The sequence below is a fragment of the Microcaecilia unicolor genome, chromosome 11, assembly GCF_901765095.1.
Source record: "Microcaecilia unicolor chromosome 11, aMicUni1.1, whole genome shotgun sequence".
Taxonomy (NCBI): Eukaryota; Metazoa; Chordata; class Amphibia; order Gymnophiona; family Siphonopidae; genus Microcaecilia; species Microcaecilia unicolor.
In genome coordinates this window covers 32,988,863-33,012,851 of record NC_044041.1, presented here as the reverse complement: position 1 = coordinate 33,012,851, position 23,989 = coordinate 32,988,863, and the positions used below count along the sequence as shown (strand labels likewise).

The following is a 23,989-nucleotide window of genomic DNA, read 5'->3' as shown; positions in this document are numbered from 1 at the left end:
GGGGGGGGGGGGGGGGGGAGCATTTTGGATCTGGTGCTTGGGGGCGTGCAGGGCAAAGTGCAAGAGGTGGTAGTGTTGGGTCCACTGGGAAACAGTGATCATAACATGGTCGAGCTACTATTTGGGATGAACCCACAAAGGAAATCTACTGTAGCTGCATTTAATTTTCGCAAAAGGGCGACTATAATAAAATGAGGAAAATGGTTAAAAAGAAACTAAAAGGATCGGCTGCTAAGGTTAGGACACTAAATCAGGTGTAGATGTTATTCAAAAATACCATCTTGGAAGCCCAGTCCAGATGCATTCCACATATTTGCAAAGGTGGAAAGAAGAGAAAACAACAGTCAGCGTGGTTAAAAGGTGAAGTAAAAGAGGCCATTACAGCCAAAAGATTGTCCTTCAAAGACTGGAAAAAGAATCCAAATGAACAAAATAAGAAGCAATATAAGCATTAGCAAATCAGATGCAAAGAATTAGTAAAGAAGGCTAAAAGACGATATAAAGAGAAACTTGCCACAGAGACTAAAACTCGCAGTAACAACTTTTTCAAGTACATCAGAAGCATAAAGCCTGCGAGGGAATCCGTGGGACTGTTAGATCACGAAGGAGCAAAAGGGGCACTCAGGGAGGACAAAGTCATAGTGGAGAAACTGAATGAATTCTTTCTGTCTTTACGGAAGAAGATGCAAGAGATCTGCCTGTACCGGAAATGGTTTTCAAGGGTGATGATGTGGAGGGACTGAAAGAAATCTCGGTGAACCTGGAAGATGTACTGAGCCAAATTAACAAACAGTAAATCACATGAACCAGATGGCATAATCCAAGGGTACTCAAAGAACTCATGCATTAAATTGCTGATTTGGTGTTAGTAATATGTAACCTGTCATTAAAACACATCTTGGAATCACTATGGATTAAAATTCCATGTGTAAAGGGGAAAAGGATAGTGATAGGAGTGTACTACCGCCCGCCTAGCCAGGATGAACAGACAGACGCAGAAATATTAAAGGAAATTAGGGATGCCAACAAACTGGGCAACGCAATAATAATGGGTGATTTCAATTACCCTGATACTGACTGGGTAAATGTAACATCAGGGCATGCTAGGGAGGTAAAATTCCTTGACGAAATCAAAGACTGCTTTATGGAGCAGCTGGTACAGGAGCTGACAAGAGAAGGAAAAATTCTAGACCTAATCCTTAGTGGAGCGCATGATTTGGTGCGGGAGGTAATGGTGCTGGGGTCGCTTGATAACAGTGATCATAATATGATCGGATTTGATATTAGCTTTGAAATAAGTATACATAGGAAATCAAATACGTTAGCGTTTAACTTTAAAAAAGGAGACTATGATAAAATGAGAACAGTGAAAAAAAAAATTAGAGGAGCGGCTGCGAGGGTCAAAAAATTACCAGGTGTGGATGCTGTTCAAAAATACCATCCTGGAAGCCCAGGCCAAATATATTCCACATATTAAAAAATGAGGATGGAAGACCAAACGACAGCCGGCATAGTTAAAAAGTGAGGTGAAGGAAGCTATTAGAGCTAAAAGAAAATCCTTCAGAAAATGGAAGAAGGAACCGACTGAAAATAATAAGAAACAGCATAAGGAATGGCAAGTCAAATGCAAAGCGCTGAAAAGGAAGGCTAAGAGGGACTTCGAAAAAAAGATTGCGTTGGAGGCAAAAATACATAGTAAAATTTTTTAAGGTATATTAAAAGCAGGAAGCCGGCAAAGGAATTGGTTAGACTGCTAGATGACTAAGGGGTAAAAGGGACGATCGGGGAAGACAAAGCCATAGCGGAGAGATTAAATGAATTCTTTGCTTCGGACTTCACCGAGGAAGATTTGGGAGAGATACCGGTGCCAGAAATGGTATTCAAAGCTGACTAGTCGGAAAAACTGAATGAATTCTCTATAAACCTGGAGGATGTAATGGGGCAGTTCTACAAATTGAAGAGTAGCAAATCTCCTGGACCAGATGGTATTCATCCCAGAGTACTGATAGAACTGAAAAAAGAACTTGCAGAGCTATTGTTAGTAATATATAATTTATCCTTAAAATCGAGCGTGCTACCGGAAGATTGGAAGGTGGCCAATGTAACGCCGATTTTTTAAAAAAGATTCCAGAGGAGATCCGGGAAATTATAGACTGGTGAGTCTTACGTCTGTGCCGGGCAAAATGGTGGAGACTATTATAAAGAACAAAATTACAGAGCATATTCAAAAGCATGGATTAATGAGACAAAGTCAACATGGATTTAGTGAAGGGAAATCTTGCCTCACCAATCTATTACATTTCTTTGAAGGGGTGAGCAAACATGTGGATAAAGGTGAGCCGGTTGATATTGTGTATCTGGATTTTCAGAAGGCGTTTGACAAAGTACCTCATGAAAGACTCCAGAGGAAATTGGAGAGTCATGGGATAGGAGGTAGTGTTCTATTGTGGATTAAAAACTGGTTAAAAAATAGAAAACAAAGAGTAGGTTTAAATGGTCATTGTTCTCAATGGAGAAGGGTAGTTAGTGGGGTTCCCCAGGGGTCTGTGCTGGGACTGCTGCTTTTTAACATATTTATAAATGACCTAGAGATGGGAGTAACCAGTGAGTAATTAAATTTGCTGATGACACAAAGTTATTCAAAGTCGTTAAATCACAGGAGGATTGTGAAAAATTACAAGAGGACCTTACGAGACTGGGAGACTGGGCGTCTAAATGGCAGATGTTTAATGTGAGCAAGTGCAGAGTGATGCATGTGGGAAAGAGGAACCCGAATTATAGCTACGACATGCAAGGTCCCATGTTAGGAGTCACAGATCAAGGAAGGGATCTAGGTGTCGTCGTTGATGATACGTTGAAACCTTCTGCTCAATGTGCTGCTGTGGCTAAGAAAGCAAATAGAATGTTAGGTATTAGGAAAGGAATGTAAAACAAAAATGAGGACGTTATAATGCCTTTGTATCGCTCTATGGTGCGACCGCACCTTGAATATTGTGTTCAATTCTGGTCGCTGCATCTCAAAAAAGATCTAGTTGAATTAGAAAGGGTGCAGAGAAGGGCAATGAAAATGATAAAGGGGATGGGACGACTTCCCTATGAGGAAAGACTTAAGCGGCTGGGGCTCTTCAGCTTGGAGAAAAGACAGCTGAGGGGAGATATGATAGAGGTCTATAAAATAATGGAACGGGTAGACGTGAAGCGTCTGTTTACGCTTTCCAAAAATACCAGGACTGGGGGCAAGCGACGAAGCTACAAAGTAATAAATTTTAAATGAATTGGAGAAAAGTTTTCTTCACTCAACGTGTAATTAAACTCTGGAATTCATTGCCGGAGAATGTGGTAAAGGCGGTTAGCTTAGCAAAGTTTAAAAAAAGGTTTGGACGGCTTTCTAAAGGAAAAGTCCATAGACCATTATTAAATTGGACTTGGGGAAAATCCACTATTTCTGGGATAAGCAGTATAAAATGTTTTGTACTTTTTTTGGGATCTTGCCAGGTATGTGTGACCTGGATTGGCCACTGTTGGAAACGGGATGCTGGGCTTGATGGACCTTTGGTCTGTCCCTTTATGGCAATACTTATGTATTTATTTATTTATTACATTAGTACCCCACAGTACCTGAAGATTGGAGGGTGGCCAATATGACGCCGATTTTTAAAAAAGGTTCTAACGGTGATCCGGGAAATTATGTCGGTGCTGGGGAAAATAGTGGAAACTATTATAAAGAATAAAATTTACAGAACAAGTAGACAAACATGGTTTAATGGGACAGTCAGCATGGGTTCAGCCGAGGGAAGTCTTGCCTCACCAATTTGCTTCATTTCTTTGAAGGCGTGAATAAACAAATGGATAAAAGTGGGCCACTTGATGTAGTGTATCTAGATTTTCAGAAAGCTTTTGATAATTTCTCACGAGTCTCTCATGAGGAACATTAAAGAGCCATGGGATAGGAGGCAAGGTTAGGAATTGGTTATTGGACAGAAAACAGAAGGTAGGGTTAAATGGTCATTTCTCCCAATGGAGAAGGGTGGAGTGCTGCAGGGATCTGTACTGGGACCAGTGCTATTTAACATATTTATAAATGATATGGAAATCGGAACGAGTGAGATGATTAAATTTGCAGATGATACAAAACTATTCAAGGTTGTTAAAACACATGTGGACTGTGAAATACTGCAGGACGACCTTAGGAAATTGAAAGACTGGGCATCCAACTGGTAGATGAAATTTAATGTGGACAAATGCAAGGTGATGCACATTGGAAAGAATAATCTGAATCATAGTTACCTGATGCTAGGGCCCAGCTTGGGGGTCAGCACTCAAGAATAACATCTAGGTGTCGTTGTAGATAATACACTGAAATCTTCTGCTCAGAGTGCAGTGGTGGTCAAAAAAGCAAACAGGAAGCTAGGAATTATTAGGAAAGGGATGGTGAATAAGACCAAAAATACTATAATGCCTTTGTATCGTTCCCTGGTGCAACCTCACCTTGAGTATTGTGTTCAGTTCTGGTCGCCATATCTCAAAAAAGATATAGTGAAATTAGAAAAGGTTCAAAGAAGAGCAACCAAAATGATAAAGGAGATAGAACTCCTCTTGTATGAGGAAAGGCTAAAAAGGTCAGGGTTCTTCAGCTTGGAAAAGAGATGGATGAGGTCTACAAAATCATGAGTGGTGTAGAACGAGTCTAAGTAAATCGATTTTTTTTACTCATTCCAAAAGTACAAAGACTAGGGGACACTCAAGGAAGTTGGTTTCAAAATGTTTGATCATTCTATTTTCAATGTTTCCATTTACTTAAGCAAATTTTTAAACTGCCTTCCTGCAACACTCAAAGTTAGCTATATTACAGTAAAATAATTAAAAATGGAAAATGCATAAAAACAAATACATAGGACCATATTCATAAATATGTGCTAAAGTTTTTAAATGTGGAAAACTGGCATTAACACGTATCTTATTTTGTTCAATGGAAGATTTGTGCTAGTAATGCAGATTTTCCACATTAGAAACTTAAGGCTAGATTTACTGAAGTATGTTAAACACAGTTTAAGTGGTTTATCAAACATATAAATGACAAGTGACCGACTCACCCGCAAATGCGCAGTAGAGACTTCCCTCTCTGTCCCGCCCTCACGTCAAGACGTGATGACATCAGAGGGCAGAACAGAGAGGGAAACGGACGCTGCTGCTGGAGCCTGGAGACGAAGCAACATCGCCGGCGTACCAACCTCCACCCCCCCCTTCCCCGACGTCGTCACTGCCGTCACTCCCGCCCTCCTCCGTGCCGGGCCCCCTCACACAGAGGTGAGAGGCGCTGTCATGTCAGTGCAGAGTGATCTGCTGCTGCCTGCAGCGCTTTCATACGGAGGTGAGAGGCGCTCTCATGTCAGTGCAGGGGGCCCGGCACGGAGGGGGGGAGAGAGCCACGGCGAGGAGGGTAGCTGGACATGGATCGGGGGAGGGGAGGGCAGGGGAGAGAGGAGGTTTGCTGGACATGGACGGATGGAGGTGAGAATTATTACATTTTGCAAAACACAAATCTCACCCGTTTTAATGGGCTTAACGGCTAGTTACTAAATAAAATGGGACCTGTGGTGAATAAGGCACATTAATGCATGTTATTGTGCAGTAATACTGTAATGTGCTTTATTAAAAAAATCTAGCCCTTACAGCACATTCGTGAATAAGACTCATTGTTTGAAATTCCAAATAAAATCAAAAGCTTAATAAATAATCCTTCCAATGATTATGCGTACGATACATACGTATATACGTGGGATAATTTCATAACAAGACATTTATGTGAAATAAGTATAAAGACGACACATTTTTGGCTATTTTATAAAGGCAATATAGGTGTCTAAGTACCTTTGTAACATAGGCTTTCAGAACTGTCCCTTGCACAAATTCATACATGTTCTGAGGAAGCTATAAATATATGCATGCACACGAATTTTATAAGATATGCGCTTATTTCTCAACTCCACCCAAACGAAGTACCTGGGAACACTTACGAACACATCATATGAAAAGTACAAATGCTTTTGTTAGCATGCAATTTTATAATAGATATTTCCCACATTTAACACGTGCTTTACACAGAAAAAATACTATATAAATTACTTCTATGGTGCAGGGGCAGACTGAAAGTGTTCTCGGCCCTGAAGCAATAAGGGTCATGGGCCCTCAACCACTTATCAAAAGTGGTTAAATTAGATGAAGCCAGAAGAGGGTAGGCCAACTACTGCTGTGGGCCCTCGGGAACTGCCCTATTGTTTCAATGGTCCGTCCACCCAACTACGGTGTAATGAGATTAAAACACGCAGGCAGGCCAGCACAGTGCAAGTAAACAGAATCTGCAAAGTCTCTATCTCAAACATCTCACTACACATAAATTCTCCAGATAAGAAATAAATAGTTTGTATGAAAAATCCTAGCCATATAAGATTCTTTGTAAAATCTAACTGTGCCCTCAAAGTTCAAAATTCAAATTCTAGGGTTTATGGTTATACCGCCATACCTAACTGGCAGATCACAGTGGTTAACAAAATAAAAAATAAAGAGATAAATCAGAAGGAAATACAAATCGTGACAGGAAAGAATACTCAGTCATATCATACTCATACATACCTAATCCAAAGAAAAGGCCTTTTCAAAGAGCCAAGTCTTCAGTAAAAGTTTAAACATAAAGATTACTCAGATTGAGCAGGGAGGAAAAGGGAATTACACAACAAAGGGGAGACAAAATAAAAAGCATGATGCCTGGTTGATTCAAGTTGTGCATTTCTAGGACTGGGGAGAATGAGCCGGAAATCATTAAGAGAGCAAAACAAACGAGCTGGGGAACAGGGAATTGTGAGATTTGATAAGGAGGGACACCCATCTTAAAAGCCTTGAAAGTCAAAGCGAGGAGCTTGAAAAAAAAAAAAAAAAAAAAACACATTCTACCAGAAGCCACTGATACTTCTGCAGGAGTGGTAGTGGTGGGGGTGGGGGGTAACATGATCAAACCTATGGGCGTGACAAGGAAGACGGATAGTAGGGTTTTGTAGTGACTGGAGACACTTAAGGCAAAAACAAACCACTTACCTGTGAGCTAAACTTTACTAGCACCATGTATTGGTTTGGCGTTGAATCTCTGATGATTTTCATATGTTCTATGACTTCATTAAATGGTGCCACAAACTTCATGAGGTCATGACTTGTCATGGTAGCTGGAACTGTGAGAATGCACAGCATGGCACTACGCCTAACATCTTCTTTTAACGAGGTCATCTTACTGATAAAACAATTATGTCATCTTAGACAAGTGGAGGAGCAGTCAAATCGGTTATTTTATTTATCAGACCAAAAATGATCTCTATTACAGAATTGCAGTTGACTGCACAAATATTAACCACATTTTTAAATGTTACACATAGCTATGCTAATGAAATATAGTCAAATCAACATTAATAAGATGAAAAAAAAACACACTTTTACAAAAACTCACTCAGTACAGCAAATGACGATGTGCATCAGTATACAACCACACTCTCCTTTCTAGGGACACAGTACTTATTACTGATTCTCAAAATAGATTTTTACCACCATGTGAGCTGGCAAATAGACAAATATCTATAGGAAAATATGGTTGTCTTTAAAAACAAGATTTTTATATCACAACCACTCCAGCCCCAATTTTATTTTCAACAACAACAACAAAAAAAAATCTTCAAATGCATAAATGCAAAGCTAGCACAGCTGCATTCATTTCTTCTAATAGGAGAGCTTTCATCCCCTCACAATGCTTATGAGGTTACACATAAATATTTTAGCAACCAGCAGTCAGGAAAAAATTACAATATTTATGTATGGTACCACACACACATTTGCTAAATGTTGTTGACAGAAAACCAAAAAATGTTTCTAGATGTGGAATACTAGGCTAGACTAGTTTTAGTGGCTGAATCATTAGATAACTTGGTAGAAGGATACTGAAAGGGACCACAACTTGGATTTAGGAGCCAGTATACTAAACGTTAGTGTGTACTAATTGCTGCCACAGTTGCAGCAATAACAAGGGCATAGTAGCAGATAGCATAGGCTAATGCCGGTTAGCATGCACTAATGTTTCATAAACCATCTCCTCAGCGTTGGCCTTAAGAATCATAGAGAAATATGACACTGCCTGATATAAGTACATAAGTAATGCCACACTGGGAAAGACCAAGGGTCCATCGAGCCCAGCATACTGTCCACGACAGCGGCCAATCCAGGCCAAGGGCACTTGGCAAGCTTCCCAAATGTACAAACATTCTATACATGTTATTCCTGGAATTGTGGATTTTTTCCCAAGTCCATTTAGTAGTGGTTTATGGCCTGTCCTTTAGGAAACCGTCTAACACCTTTTTAAACTCTGCTAAGCTAACCGCCTTCACCATGTTCTCCAGCAACGAATTCCAGAGTTTAATTATGCGTTGGGTGAAGAAAAATTTTCTCCGATTTGTTTTAAATTTACTACACTGTAGTTTCATCGCATGCCCCCCAGTCCTAGTATTTTTGGAAAGCGTGAACAGATGCTTCACATCCACCTGTTCCATTCCACTCATTTTATATACCTCTATCGTGTCTCCCCTCAGCCGTCTCTTCTCCAAGCTGAAAAGCCCTAGCCTCCTTAGACTTTCTTCATGGGGAAGTCGTCCCATCCCCGCTATCATTTTAGTCGCCCTTCGCTGATATGGCCTATCAGTGGATGTGATGATGCCAGTATTTTAACAGGTTCAGGGTACACATGCTAGAAAAAGGGTCAATCCTGAAAAAAAAGATATGCGGAGTAGGAAGCTGCCGCGGAGGTAATTTTTCTCTCTTCTTGTAACATATATTAAATGATGACAGAATGAGGCCAAATTGACCTCTACAGTCTACCCAGATTGGGGTAAATAGGCTATTTGAATATTGCCCACCCTTTCTGCCCTGCGTATGGTGATCAACGATACATGTAGGTTTACCTGCAGGAAAAAAGGAAGTAGGTGGAACGCGGTGACCAGGGAAGGTAATAACAACTTTAGTTTTTTATTTATATGTCTGAACATAATCCTAAACCCAGGGCATCAGCCAGTGATGATCTATCAATTAGAAAATATGAAGGGGGTAATTTTCTATAGATCACCTAAAGTTAGGTAGAAGGATGATGGATGCTAAACATGAATTCTATAATGGCAGTTGCATGCACAAGTCTGCATTTATGCGCCTAACTTTAGGCACAAGCACTTCTGTTAACGCAATGGCTAGTATAAATGCTTGCACTTAACTGTAGGCAGTTATAAATGCAAATGCTAGCATCCAATGTGTAATTGATTGACACATCCATGACCCTCTCAGGTGTACGTCCCCCTTGAAGCTGCGCACTCAAACTTGACCACGCAACTTGTAAAATACCAACTAAGGGCAGTTATGCGCGTAACTGCTAATTGGTGCTAATTTATAGTGCCAATTATAGTCTATTGCTTGTTAACACCAATTATCAGCTCCTTAGTAAAGTTTTGTGGGCCACAGACCTTATTCTATAATTTGTGCACACAAATTTGCAGATTAATTGCAAAATTGGGCATACAACTTTCTATGGTGCAGGGGCAGACTGAAAGCCTGGAGAATCCACAATTCCAGGAATAACATGTATAGAATGTTTGTACGTTTGGGAAGCTTGCCAGGTGCCCTTGGCCTGGATTGGCTGCTGTTGTGGACAGGATGCTGGGCTCGATGGACCCTTGGTCTTTCCCAGTGTGGCATTACTTATGTACTTATGTAAAATTAGGGAGTAATTAGGCATTGTTCTCCCAGAGGACCAAACACATCAGATCTCACTTCTAAATAATAAATCTTTCTCTGTTTGTAAGATATCTAGAGGAAAAAAGTAGCATGACTTTTCAGAGCATCTATGTCTGGGAACAAAGCTCTTTGTACTTAAATTCTATTGATATCTTACAAAGCATGTTTCATTTCCTTACTTTGTTTTGTACAGATGCATTATTCCATGAACAATTTCAACGGATGGATTGCCACTGAAGAATGAGATCTGGTCAGGCAGCTGCTTAGATGGGGAATCTGGAGCAGTCTCCATTCGCTGATTAGTCTGATCTTCGTTACTATTTTTGTCAGAAGTGGATGCTGCCTCCTGTTGCTCCAAAGTTCTGTCATTCACTGCAGATTAACAAAAAAAATTTCCATTAGCAACTATAAACTTGTAAACTCTATAATTTTTTTTTTTTAATTTCAAATACCAAACTAGTGAGAACAAGTCCTGATATTTATAAATGCATGCATGCATACTGGCCTAATGTATCCCAGGGAGCTTATAAGAATAAGTAAATCTATACCGTCTCTCTCACATTCCAAAAATACAAACCCATTAAACTTTGACCATATACAGTACCTTCCAAAGTTTCAGTTTGAATCCAGAATACTTCTCCTCAAGATCTCACAAAAATATTCAAAATTGCTTTGAATATCTACCCCTTTATTTATATTCAAAAGAATGTTAAAGCCTGTTCCAATCACAGGAGTAATAAAGTAAGAATGAAAGTCTCTTGGAATGCAATCATAATCTTCCGGCAGGCCTGTCCCTGACAGGGCCCCGCCCCACAGTCTTGTAGAAGTTATTTGTGCTTTAGGAAAAATCTGAAAGTGTTCCTTTTTCATAAACTTGGTCTTTCGAACTCCGATTTAAATTAACGGTCATCTATACTGTTGTCATAATTTCATTTTTTTTTTCAAATCCTTGTTATTAGATCAATTCCAATAACACAGCAAACAATATAAAATACAAATCATTTGTAAAAAAAACAAAGATACACTCATCCCCACTTACCCTCCACCCCCCCACAACATACAACTGTACAATTTGAAAACCATACTAGTGTGTTAGCCATTCAAAATATAGCTCTGGGCTAAGGGAGTCAAAGTGTTCCAAAATGGCAACCACAGCTGAAGGTAACGGTCACCCCTGTGCTCCAGCGAACTCAAGATGATCTTGGACACCCTCCAGCCCCGAAAAACTCCCCAAAAGTAAGGTTTAAGGCGGGGGCCTTCAGAGCACAGCAGTAGCATGACTGCTCTGCTCACAGCATCATGTGGTCTCCTATAAGTTGTTTTAAATTTTCCTTGTTTTTTTCTTGTAAAGTTATATTTAAAAATTTCAATTAAAAATAAAAACAGCCCTTATTCACCTGAAGATCTTTAAAACAAATTGTAATTTTAAAACGCATCAGTACTACTTGATGCAATCATCAAATTCAGGTAAGAGTCTTATTTTTCTACATTACATTGTCTAACATACAAGATGGAATGATGAAATTATGGGAATTAATAATCTTATCACCCAATGCAAGCATGGAAATAGAGGATAAGAAAAGTAGACAGACTGCGTAGACCAATTGGTCTTTATCTGCTGTCACCTACTATTTCACTTTAAATCTGGCAAATGACTGAAAATAGGTGCAAGGTTAATGTTGTAACAATGTGAATGTAGGAAGCTGACATCTGAATTAAGACCTCTTATCAAGCTGCGCTAGCAGTTCCCGAACAGCAATGCTGACGAAGCCCATTCAAAGTGAATGGGGGTTTGTCGGCATTACCGCACTGGGGACCGCTAGTACAGTTTGATAAAAGAGGAACTTAATGCTGTACATACAACTACTACTACTTAACATTTCTAAAGCGGTACTAGGGTTACACAGCGCTGTACAGTTTTACAAATAAGGATTGTCCCTGCTCAGAGGAGCTTACAATCTAAAGGACGAAATGTCAAGTTGGTGCAGTCTAGATTTCTTGAATAGAGGTATAATGGTTAGGTTAAAGTTTATTTAGGTACCATCTGAACCACAGGCAGGAAAATGGAGTCCCTACCAATATTTTGCTCACTACAGCACCAGCAATTATAGAGCTTAGCAGTGGGTCCAGAGATTGGTTTGTTTGGCCCCTCCAACCAAAAAGGTGTTCTGTTGCCCCTGATCTGAAGCATAATATTCCTAGTCATGTAAAGAATTTCTTGGACCTCTGAACAACACATTTCTGTACACAATTCATCTTGTTTTATCTTGATTTTCTGTTCTTTACTTGAAACAACCATCATAGGCAGTACTAAGAACACGTGAAATTCCAAAGATGGTTAAACACAATGGATGCATGTCAGATTATGGGCCTGATTTACAATGGATTTTCCACTATTTTGAACCCATGGGAAAACCATTTTATAATTCCGGCCCTATATTACACAGAGTCTAGATGTAAAACTAGTGTACCTGGTTTGGAGTTTATAGTTTCAATAATCACATCCGTCATCTCTCTGCGTCCAATATGCTGATGTAGAAGTGCTGCCTTTTCCACAGGTGCCTTTCCTTCCAAGCGTACTGAAGCCACCCCCAGTGTCTTTTCTTTGATTTCCTCATCAGACATATCAGTGGCTAGATGGAAGCACAAACAATTAATATGCTGCAAAGCTATATTCGAAAGCTGAAACATGATGGTAGATAAGGGCCAAATGTCTCATCCAATCTGCCCATCCTCAGTAATCACTATCTCCTCCTTTCCCTAAGAGATCCCATCCCACATACCTGTCCCACGCTTTCTTAAAATTCTGACACAGTCCTTGTCTCCACAACCTCCACCAGGAGGCTATTCCACACATCCACCACCCTTTCCAAGAGCCTATAAACTTTTAACTTCATCCTATGCCCTCTCGTTTCAGAGATTTCCTTCATTTGAAAATGGCTCACCTCCTGTACATTAATGCCACGGAGTCATTTAAATGTCTCTTATCATATCCCCTTCTCCTGCCTTTCTTCCAGAGTATACATATTGAAGTCTATAAGTCTGTCCACATAAGCTTTATGACAGAAACCACTGACCATTTTGTAGCCGCCCTCTAGTCTGGACTGACTCCATCTTGTTGATATCTTTTTGTAGGTGCGGTCTCCAGAACTGCACACAGTACTCTAAATGGGGCCTCACTAGAGACTTATACAAGGGCACTATTGCCTCTTTTTTTTCCTGCTAGCCATTCCTCTCCCTGTACACCCAAGCATCCTTCTGGCTTTGACCGTCGCCTTTTCTACCTTAAGATCATCAAATACGATCACCCCCAAGTCCCGCTCTTTTTTCATACACAAAAGTATTTCACCCCCTATACTATATCATTCCCTTGGATTTTTGAAACCCAAGTGCATAACCCTGCATTTTATTTTTGCATTAAATCTTAGTTGTCAATTACTGGGCCATTCTTCAAGCTTCGCTAGATCTCTCCTCATGCTATCCACATCTTCCGGGATATCCACCCTATTACCGAGTTTGGTATCATCTGCAAAGAGACAAGCCTTACCAGACAGTCCTTCCACAATAACACTTCAAAGATGTTAAAAAGAGCTGGCCCAAGGATCGATCTCTGTGGTACACCACTGATAACATCCTCTTCCTCGGAGCAAACTCCATTTACCACTATTTTTACTTATCCTATGTTAGCCACATAGTGCCTGCGTGCGTGGGAAAATGTGGGGTAGAAGTGTACTATAAATAAATAAATAAACAAACCACTATCTTCTGTCTCCTTCCATTTAACCAGTTTTTAACCCAGTCAGTCATATTAGAGCTCATACAGAGGGCACTCAGTTTATTTATCAGTTGCCTGTGCACAACTGTGTCAAAGACCTCTTGCTAAAATCCAAGTGCCCCTCCTATTTCCAACTGTTTGGTCACCCAGTCAAAGAAATCAATCAGATTTGTCTGACCTGCCTCTACTGGAACCATGCTGCCTTGGGTCCTGTAGTCCATTTGATTACAGAAACTTCACAATCCTCTGCTTTAGAAGTGTTTCCATTAGTTTACTCACTATTAAAGTCAGACTGACATGTCTGTAATTCCCAACCTCCTCCTTACTTCCATTCTTGTACAGTGGGACCACATCTGCCCTTCTCCAGTCCTCCGGGGCCACTCCAGACTCTAAAGCACTGAAGAGGTCAGACAACGGAGCCACCAGAACTTCTTAGAGTTCCTTGAGTACCCTTGGATGTATCCCATCAGGCCCCATCGCTTTGTCTATTTTTAGTTTAGTTAGCGCTTCACAGACACAGTCTTCTGAGAATTGGCCCTGTCCTACCATACATTCATCCCCATTAGCATTTGTTTTCTGCAATCCTACCCCCCCCCCCCCCCGGCCTTTCATCTGTGAACACTGATTAATTTTCTTAGTTCCCAATATACAGTTGAAACTTGTAGACATGACAGCAAACTAGAAAGTATTCCCAAACACTATGTAACTATCAATCACAAAGTTCCCGAGCCCCTACGTCTTGCCCCATCCTTGACCATCTTTAAATCTAGATTGAAAGCCCACCTCTTTAACATTGCTTTTGACTTGTAACCACTTGTAACCTCTCGCTTCTACCTACCCTCCTCTCCTCTACACATTAATTGATTTGCTTGCTTTATTTTTTGTCTATTAAATTGTAAGCTCTTTGAGCAGGGACTTTCTTCTATATTTGTGCAGCGCTGCGTATGCCTTGTAGCGCTATATAAATGCTAAATAGTATTAGTAGTTATACTATTTCTTCCTGTAGAATGGACTTCAAAACCATTCACAAGGTAGCTCAAGCCTACATCATACAACAGACATAGCATACTGTGGATAAGCACAGATCATACAAGGCTAAAGTTAAAGTATTACTCCACTGCACTTGTAGGAACTGCTGATGTAGTTTAAAACACTGAGAGCCCTGTTTACTGAGGTGCGCTAGTGTTTTTAGCACATGCGCAAAATTAGCACACGCTGTGTTGGCGTCCCATAGGAATATTGTGGGCATCTACACAGTTAGTGCGCTAATGGTTAGCACGCTAAACATGCTAACATGCCTCTAGCGCGGTTTAGTAAACAGACCCTGATTTTTCACTACAATATTCAAACTTAAGTGCTTTTGTGTAGGAGGCCTGCTAAGAAGTCTGAAAGTTATGATGTTCTTGTATTTTGAAAGAGATGTAAGGGCCTTGCTATTTGGAGCTGTTTTTAATTAGCATAGGTGAATGGGGGACTGTGCTTATCCACAGTATGCTATGTCTATTGTATGATGTAGACTTGAACTACCTTGTAAATGGTTTTGAAGTCCATTCTACAGGAACAGATGGTATAAACTTTGTGACTGAAAATTACATACTGTTTGGGAATTATTTCTAGTTTACTGTCATGTCTGCAAGTTTCAGCTGTGTATTGGGAACTAAGAAAACTAATCAGTTCTAACGGCTAAAAACTATGCACTATCATAACAGAAATATGACAGTCAACTGAAACCATTTTGCATTATGACAAATCCATGACCCTTTGAATGAATTTCTAAGCAGCTGCAGGGAGGAAGGAATACTGTGCCATAAAATGTTAGCTGGAATGTTTTGTGCTAAAGTTTCATTACACCTCATATGAAACAATACCCCATATTCCCTTACAGAAGATGAAATAAAGAATTCATAGGGAAAGTGCACTGGGTATCTCTTGCGCTAAGGTTTACACATATTCCAGTAGTTTAGCAAGTGTCTTGATTTCAATTCTTAGTATTAGTAGTAGTAGTAGCAGCAATTCAGATACAACATTCAAACACAATTGTCCTTCCTGAAAAGTGATAATATAACATTGAATAGACCACAGGGCTCGTTTTCAAAGCACTCAGACTTTCAAAGTTCTATAGTAACCTGTGGAACTTTATAAGTCTATGCACTTTGAAAATACACCTCTATGTAACTTTGTAAGCCTAAGTGCTTTGAAAATATGTTTTCTATCTGAACTTATATACATCAACCATCCATTAAAATAGAGTGTTGAGGGCACTAAACTTTCTGATCTAAGAACAACCACCAGTTTTTCAACACATGCCTCCTACTTCAATGGGATTCTTAACTGTATTTAAATTTGTTAAGCCTTCACTTCCCTTTAAACTGGGCAGCTCTAGTAACTATCTGTATTAGGGTGCTGCAGCTTTTGAGAGAGATACTGTCCCAAACCCACAGAGCACAGGACAGCAGAAGTTTTTTCTCTATCTTTTAAGTACTTCCAGCTTCAGGCCAAACTTTCAAATCCAAACCTCTAGAATTTCCAAGTTACCCAGCTCTGGATTTCGTGCAACCTCGTTCTGATGCATTGACTGGTTTTAATGGGTAGAATGAGGGACTGCAAAACCAAAACTGGCCAAAAAAAAGTCTCCCCCTCCTGGAACTGGCTAACTTGACAGCTCTGCAGAAGGTAAAAGCAAGGAAGGATTAGTGCAACCTCCTCCAGAACAACAGGAAGCCGAGTCCAGCGAGGAAGCGAATTCCTGTCGTTGAGTTCCGAGGTGGAAAATGTTAAGAATCACAACTCTTTGTTCCCTCCCTCCCCGCCTCACCTGCACTGTACTGGAAGCCCTCGGGTATAGGGGAGCGCTCCGCGAGCTCCAGCCGAACCACAACCAATGAAACACTCATATGTTACACAGTCTCCAGGGCCTCACCACACGCGAAAATGGGGGCCGAAGGAGGGGTAGGGGAACGGGGAGAGGCCCATAGGCACTGGGGGGGGGGGGGGGGCGAGGGACGAGACGACGACTGGCGCCAGTAGTAAAAAAAACAAACAAACAAAAAACAAGCAGGCACGCTCGTCTCTCCGTCCGCTTCACTTCCCTGCCCTCTCAGCGCCCCGGTAGAAAGGAAATGACATCAGAGGAAGGCGTGTATACGTCGTCGCTACCGCTGCCAGGAGTACAGAAAGGTGAAGACTGCTGCCTGCGCCGGAGGAAGAGAGGGGGTAGACAGACACGCTTGTCTCCGTCCGCTTCGCTTCCCTGCCCTCTCTGTCTGCGTCCCGCCTTCCTCTGATGTCATTTCCTTTCGGCCGGGACGCTGAGGGCAGGGAAGCGAAGCGGAAGGAGAGACGAGCGTGCCTGCTTTTTTTTTTTTTTTTTTACTACTGGCGCCTGTCGTCGTCGTCCCATGCAAGAAGCCAGTTCCTCCAGTGCTAGAGTTCTGAGTTTCCACCTTCTTTACAACACAAACAGGTTTAGCTTTTATACTTTCTGAGCAGTTGGGGCAGAACGAGGGAGATAATGGGGGTTGCACTGGGTGCAATATTTAGTGTGTCTTATTTTGGTTACTGCTTCTTTCTGCATGATAAATGCTCATACATTTTCTATACTTTATATCTGTGTACATTATTTTGGTATGTAGTGTAATAAATGTCATTTTAGGACACAGGAGCCAACTTTTCAAAATGCTTCAGGATGCAACACTCAACACAAAGTACCCTTCCCTATATGGAGTGGAGGAGTTTGCTTAATATTACACCATATTGGGGGTGTTCAAATAATCACTGTACCCACAGAACTGGCATTTGTCTCGTGTACAAAAAGAAATGCCAACTTCATGGTATATTTAGCCTTACATCACATTTCAACACATACCATCAAAGGATTTTCAGCTTTGGTTCTTAGGTCTAGTTGTCAGGTCCCTGAACTAGATCAGATTTTCAGGAAAACCAAAATATGCAAAGTTTGCAAATGTATGAGTATTCTGGTTCTTTGTAGATGATGATGAAGGGATGGTGTAGAATAGAGTAGCTAGAAAGTAGACGCCTACTCTAGATTTATGGATACATCTTTTAGTGAGTTTGCTTTGACTTTTAAAATGCAAAAATAAATTACATAGTACTTGATGCCTGAAAAAGATCAATTGGCCCATTCTGTATGGCCAATTAATTAGTAATGTTGAAATGTACAGTAATTTAAACATATTTTAAAGTGCTTACCTCTGTTTTCCATTACAAATGGAGGAGCAGCCTAGTAGTTAGAGCACCAGGCTGACATCCAGCAAATATGTATCTCTCACTCTTCTACAGAACAGTGAACTGTCCAAATAATCTTTAAACTGTAGACACTCTTATCAAAGCTAGGAGGAGAACAGAAGACAACAGCTAAAAGAACAAAGAGGAGGAAAAGACCTCAAACAGTCTGGGTGCTAGAGCTTACTTTTTGCCCAATAACTAAAGCACTCACCGTACCTCCATTCATCACTGGCCAAAAACCTCCTCCGTCCTTTAGCAGTTCTTATAATTTTTTAAATTTTTATCAACTTCAAAAAAAATCCACTTATACTGTATGAAAAAAGTCACTTAGCTTCATTGTCAGTCTGGCTGTTGAACACCTAGTGCCGATACTCCCAATGGGGACCTGTTTCGCCCACCGGCTTTGTCAAGGGAGGTGGAGTCAGCTTACTATTGTGTTCATTCTCTCTTCGTCCCAGCCCAGTTATTGGGCGAAATGTAAGCTCTAGCACCCGGATGGTTTGAGGTCTTTTCCTCCTCTTTGTTCTTTTAGCTGTTGTCTTCTGTTCTCCTAGCTTTGATAAGTAAGAGTGACATCCAGCAAAGCCAGGATCAGATCCTTCTGCTGTTGCTCCTTGTGATCCTGGACAAGTCACTCAACCCTCCATTGGCTCTGGAATAAAATTAGATTGTGGGCCCTCTGGGGACAGGGAAATACTTGGTGCACCTGAATGTAACTCACCCTGAACTACTACTGAGAAAGGTGTGAGCTACAACCATTTTAAATAAGCAGTAGTGGTAGCATTGATTCAGACTATTTGCATGGCGTTTATACTACCAGTATCACTTGTTTGAAAATAAAGCTTTATAGTGTTTGGTTTTTTTTCTTCCATAGTTTACATAATGTTTATCACCAGAATTTTGCAAGATCCATGTCTGCGGGTTACCAGGCTATCTGCAATCCTGAAACTTGAACAGTGTCTCTCTCGGAATCCGATACGATGGAGGCATTCTACAGCTTCTGGGTATAAAGCTGTTATTTTTGACATGGGAGGTGTTCTTCTTCCTTCACCTTACAAACTGGCAGTAGGTGAGGAATATAGAATGCTTTGATTATATACTTCTATAGGTACACATCTTTCTCAACTCTGTAGCTGGAAGGTTAAGAGAGTAGGTGGTTGTCAAATTATAAAACACTAGTAAAAAAGCCCCGTTTCTGATGCAAATGAAATGGGGGCTAGCAAGGTTTTCTTCAGAGTGAGCATGTGGGAGTGTCCCTGCCCTCTGCCCTCTCTCCCTCCCCCTCCCCCCCTCCCAGTCCAGTCCTTCAGTGTTAAGTTTCCTGCTGTGCTGTGTTTGTGTTACAGAGAGAGTGAGGGCATCTCTCTCCTCCCTCCTCTGAGTCCTTCACTGTTACAGAGAGAGGGATTTCCTGCTGTGCTGTTTTCCTTCACTCATGGGGAAACCGGATATCTCTGGCGCTTCACACTTCCGGCTGGAGGCTTCATAGAACGTTGGGGTTGCCTTTTATATATATAGAATAGAAGATGAGAAATACAGTTTGCCATTGGTTACTGTATGCTACATCACATGCAAGGTCTTCTCTTCCTACTACTCCAATTCATTATTCTTGGGCACTGTTGCCATTATATTTACCACAGTTTATAATATTCTTCTTACATGTACTTTGTAATGCTTTTCTTTACTATGTAAGCCGCATTGAACCTGCTGTATGTGGGAAAGCGCGGGGTACAAATGTAATAAATAAATACATAAACATAACATAGTAGATGATGGCAGATAAAGACCTCTATGGTCCATCTAGTCTACCCAATTTCTTATGAGAAAAGTATGATGCTATGTCGCATGCAGGGATTTTTCTTCCTTACATTTTTCACAGGAAAAGTGCAATGCAATTGAGTTTAACACAGATCACAATGGCACCATGTAAAACAGGGCTCTCCTTAATCAGTTGTGAGCTGAAAAAAGTTTAAAAAACCTCAATTCGAAATAACAGACCCCCAGTAACAGATGATTTTCCCCAAAAGTTACAAAATTCTAAAACAGGTATTGCATTTAATGGCCTGTACCACAGAAGATGATTTTCCATAGGTAGCTAAATGGAAAAAAAACAAGGTGGTCATGGTGCCACCTGTTAGTAAATGACTCTCCAAAAGCTTCATAGATGCTGTATACATAAACAAACTCTGAATCTGCCAATTGGATTACAAGGTTTGGGGATTAGGAGAGTGTCTTCAAGTAACTCTGTACATTTTTGCATTTCAGTCTTCCATGTTGAATTCATACTTTAACACAGGGCTTCCCAAAATTGTTTACCAGGTTACTCCTTAATCAATGGGGTTTTCAGGATATTCACATTGAGGATGTAATTTTATAAATATTTGCATGTATGTTCAATTAGGTGCATACTTGTGACTTTCATGTTTCTGGGGCAGGCTTTGAGCAAAATGTGAAAAGGATTGCTATTTATGTGCAACTTTTATAACATTTGCTGCACTTTATGTTTTTAACATATCTTCTTCAATATAGGTGCTATTTCTGCAGGATTAGTGCTGGTGTTTTATAAAGACACGTATGCACTTACCAGTTTTTATAAAATAGGTGCCTTCCTGCCCTGTTAACCTGGGCAGCCTGTAATATAAATTACCTTTTGTATTTGCATGAGTTAAATGTGAATGGCTCTCCAACGCATAAACACTGTGAATAAGAAGAGTGACAAAGCTATGGCAATAACCCTCTGAGCCCCAATTATTGGCAACATAGGTGGTCCTCAATTTGTTGAACCTTCAGAGGATACAAAAGTCCATTTTTTTAAAACTTTTTTTTAGATTTGGGAACAAAATCAGGGAAACTATTGGCAAATTTGACAAAGAAACAGCTGGGTGTTTGTGAGATCTTTAGGGGGTTTCTTTGCTGAATTGTACAAAAGAAAACCAAAGGTGGACATTTAGAGGCTGGGAAATAGTGTTTGCACAAACTGGTTCTGCTCAGGGTGAGTAAGGAAGATAGGGAGATGCTGAATTCTCCAATCTCTCAGGATGAAATGAGCGGGCTATTTGGCAAGGTCAGTTGGGCAAGGCTCCTGGCCCAAATGAATATAGAGGGGAGTTTTATAAGTTGCTGACGGAATCCATTGCAGGGCTTTTGGAGATAATGTACAATCAAGTTATTAAATAAATGTTTCTGCCCACATCTTTGAATTTGACCCATATCTTGGTCATCTTTAAGGCAGCTAAAGATCCTCAGAAACCTGAATTCTATCAACTCATTTCACCACTGAATTTTGAGGAAAGATTATTTGTGAAGATATTGGCCAACAAAATAGCACAGATAATAACAGTATTGATCTTGGATAGTCAAACAAGCTTTCTTCTTGGTTAAAAATGTGCAAAAGATTCTGACTTATCTGGAATATGTTAGGACAGCGGTTTCCATACCTGGTCCTGGAGGCACCCCAGCCAGTCAGGTTTTCAGGATATCAACTATAAATATTCATGAGAGATATTTACATGCACTGCCTCCACTGCATGCAAATCTCTCTCAGGCATACTCATTGTAGATATCCTGAAAACCTGACTGGGGTGCCTCCAGGACCAGGTTTGAGAACTACTGTACTGTGTTAGGAGAAAGGGGCTGATCTCTCTACTAATTAGCTTTAATGCAGAGAAGGCATTTGACCATGTTGATTGGGGGTATATATTTATGATACTAGACAAGTTTGGGCTTCATGGATGATTTGGGGATACACTGAGAACACTGTATAGAGACCCAGTAGTGGACGTTCAGGTCAACAATCTATTATCTGATCAATGGGGAACATGACAAGGATGTCCCCTTTTACCCTTGATCTTCATTTTATCACTTGAACCGTTACAGGGAGTGAAGTGGAAAAACCCATTGATCAAATATGTCAAAAGGAGTTTAAAATAGTAGCCTTTGAGGACGTGACATGTTGGTACATATAGCAGAACTTAGAAGCTTGCTGCCACCACTGATGGAGGAATTTCAGCTTTTTGGGAGTTAACAGGCCTAAAACATAACTTATCCAAACTGGAAGTGCTGCCCATGCAGGGCAATATTAGGGAAGGATGGGTAGTAGAGCAGTTTCTCTTAAGATGGGTTACTGGATCCTTCTGTTACCTGGGCATTCACTTAACTGCAAACCCCAAGAAGTTATATAAGCATAATGCCAAACCCTTCTTGGAGACCATGAAAACTCAGTTATATATTTGGCGATCTCTTCCCTTATGGTTGAGTGGAAGAATTATGTCTTTTTAAGGTAGCCATGTTCCCCAAATAGCTGTAATTCAGAACTTACCTCTGGTTACTGAGAAGAAGGATCTTGTATAGTTACAGAGGGAAGCCAAGATGAAGTTATTGTGGTTATATGGCAACGGGAGGCAGGGAGACCTAGGACAGTCAGATGTGAAAAAAATATAATCAGGCAGGTTTAATCTGGCATTTGAGGGACTGGATTCTAAATCAGCAGGATTATACTACCACAGACTCCGAGCTTGATCCAGTGTGTCTGTGGCATTTAAGCTAACGTCATGCCCAGTGAAACAGATTGCCCTTTCATCTTAGTCACAATATAATAATAACTCCTTTAAGGGCAGTGTGCAGAGAATTAAGTAGTTTATTGAGACCAAATCCCCAAATTTCAGTGCTCTTTCCCATCAGGGGAATTCTCATTGAGATATCAGAATGGAACATTTGAGAGATGGGTGAAAGAGGAGTTAAGCTTAATGGAACGTATGAAGGATGAGGAGGATAGAGTAGTTGAGTTCCAAAAATTACAGAAGGAAATCTGGGTAAGAATGGGAGATATCTTCTATCTGCAAATCTACTATTATGTCAGATCGCTAGAAAGGGCACATTTGAGATTAGAGTTTGGGGGTGGGGGCTAAGGTAACATAGTAAATGACGGCAGCTAAACCTCTATGGTCCATCCAGTCTGCCCAACAAGATAAATTCATTTTACATGGTATGTGATACTACCTGAGTTTGATTTGTCCTTGCTAGTCTCAGGGCACAGACTGTAGAAGTCTGCCCAGCACTCTTCTTGTACTAAAAGTTTTGAAGCTAATGTCAAAGCCACTTAAAATTTACACTCTAGCCCATCCATATCTATTCAGTCACGATCAGAGCATAGACCGTAGAAGGTACTAAGCCACATTTCAGTGTCAAATCTCCATAAGGCATTTTTGGCAATGGAGAGCCAGGATGGATTAGGCCAAAGGGGGAGAATGGGGGTGGGGGGTGGTGGAGGAGTGAGAAGAAAGGTAAAATGTTGTAAAAAGTGAAAATACTGTATGTGGCTTGACAATGAGAATGTATTTAGAAATGTTTCACCAGCAAAAGGGAATTCAAGTTACTTATTACTGCAGCTGTGATATCAATGCTGGTTCTCAGTGCATGTCAGTTGCCATCTTTTTCTCACACATCTCTTTAAAGGTAGATTTTCCAGGAAGGCTATTTAGAGGGGAAGTTAATCAACATGGGTTACCGTTAAGATGGATTATTTTACCACAAGTCATACTATTTTAGCACAGGGTCTCATTACATAAAATAGGACTTGTGCTAAAATAACCCATGACCCACTTTGATAACTCCCCTTCCCCCCTTAGTGACTGCAGAACAGGTTTTTTTTTCTTGGTCCCCTGATATGTTTTTAATTCTGTTTTTTTAATCTTCATTTTTGTAGAATGGGAGTTGCAGAACCATGTTCCACCTGGAACCATTAGGCAAGCATTTATCAATGGAGGTGACGGCAGGCCCTGGTTGAAGTACATGAGAGGGGAGTTAACTGCTACTGCATTTTTGGAAGAGTTTGGAAAGCAGTGTTCTGAAATTGTAAGCAACACGTTTATTCACTGACTATCAAGTTATCTCAGTGGAATAAAGAATAGCATAGCTGTAGGTTTCTTGCATTCTTTTTTTTCAACTGATTTTGAGGCACTCAGACTATTATGTCATCAGCTGTAGTTGATTCATTTTGTTTTGGAGTTATAAGTGTATTATTTTGGGATTCTGAAGCGGTATCCCAGGAATAGCTTTTCTGAGTTGGAGTGTCACTCTCTGGAGTTCAAGCAAAACAACAAAAAAGGAACTAACCTTCGCATACAGACAAACTCAAAGAGCAAAGTTGACAAAAAA

At 40.5% G+C, this 23,989-nt stretch overlaps 2 protein-coding genes across 2 annotated transcripts in view; one reads left to right on the top strand and one right to left on the bottom strand.

Moving 5' to 3' along the window:
- Positions 1-16,682, bottom strand: part of BRAP (BRCA1 associated protein) — a 66,059-nt gene extending 49,377 nt beyond the window's left edge. Inside the window, exons 1-4 of the mRNA XM_030218814.1 lie at positions 16,404-16,682; positions 12,285-12,446; positions 9,993-10,185; positions 7,093-7,282 (exon numbers count right to left, since the gene is read on the bottom strand). Of these exons, the coding sequence (XP_030074674.1) occupies positions 7,093-7,282; positions 9,993-10,185; positions 12,285-12,446; positions 16,404-16,482 (624 nt within the window). The 5' untranslated portion in view covers positions 16,483-16,682. The remainder of the gene's footprint in view (positions 1-7,092; positions 7,283-9,992; positions 10,186-12,284; positions 12,447-16,403) is intronic.
- A 290-nt stretch (positions 16,683-16,972) lies between these two features.
- ACAD10 (acyl-CoA dehydrogenase family member 10) overlaps positions 16,973-23,989 on the top strand; it is an 83,734-nt gene continuing 76,717 nt past the window's right edge. The window contains exons 1-3 of the mRNA XM_030217795.1: positions 16,973-17,051; positions 18,708-18,902; positions 23,538-23,686. Of these exons, the coding sequence (XP_030073655.1) occupies positions 18,716-18,902; positions 23,538-23,686 (336 nt within the window). The 5' untranslated portion in view covers positions 16,973-17,051; positions 18,708-18,715. The remainder of the gene's footprint in view (positions 17,052-18,707; positions 18,903-23,537; positions 23,687-23,989) is intronic.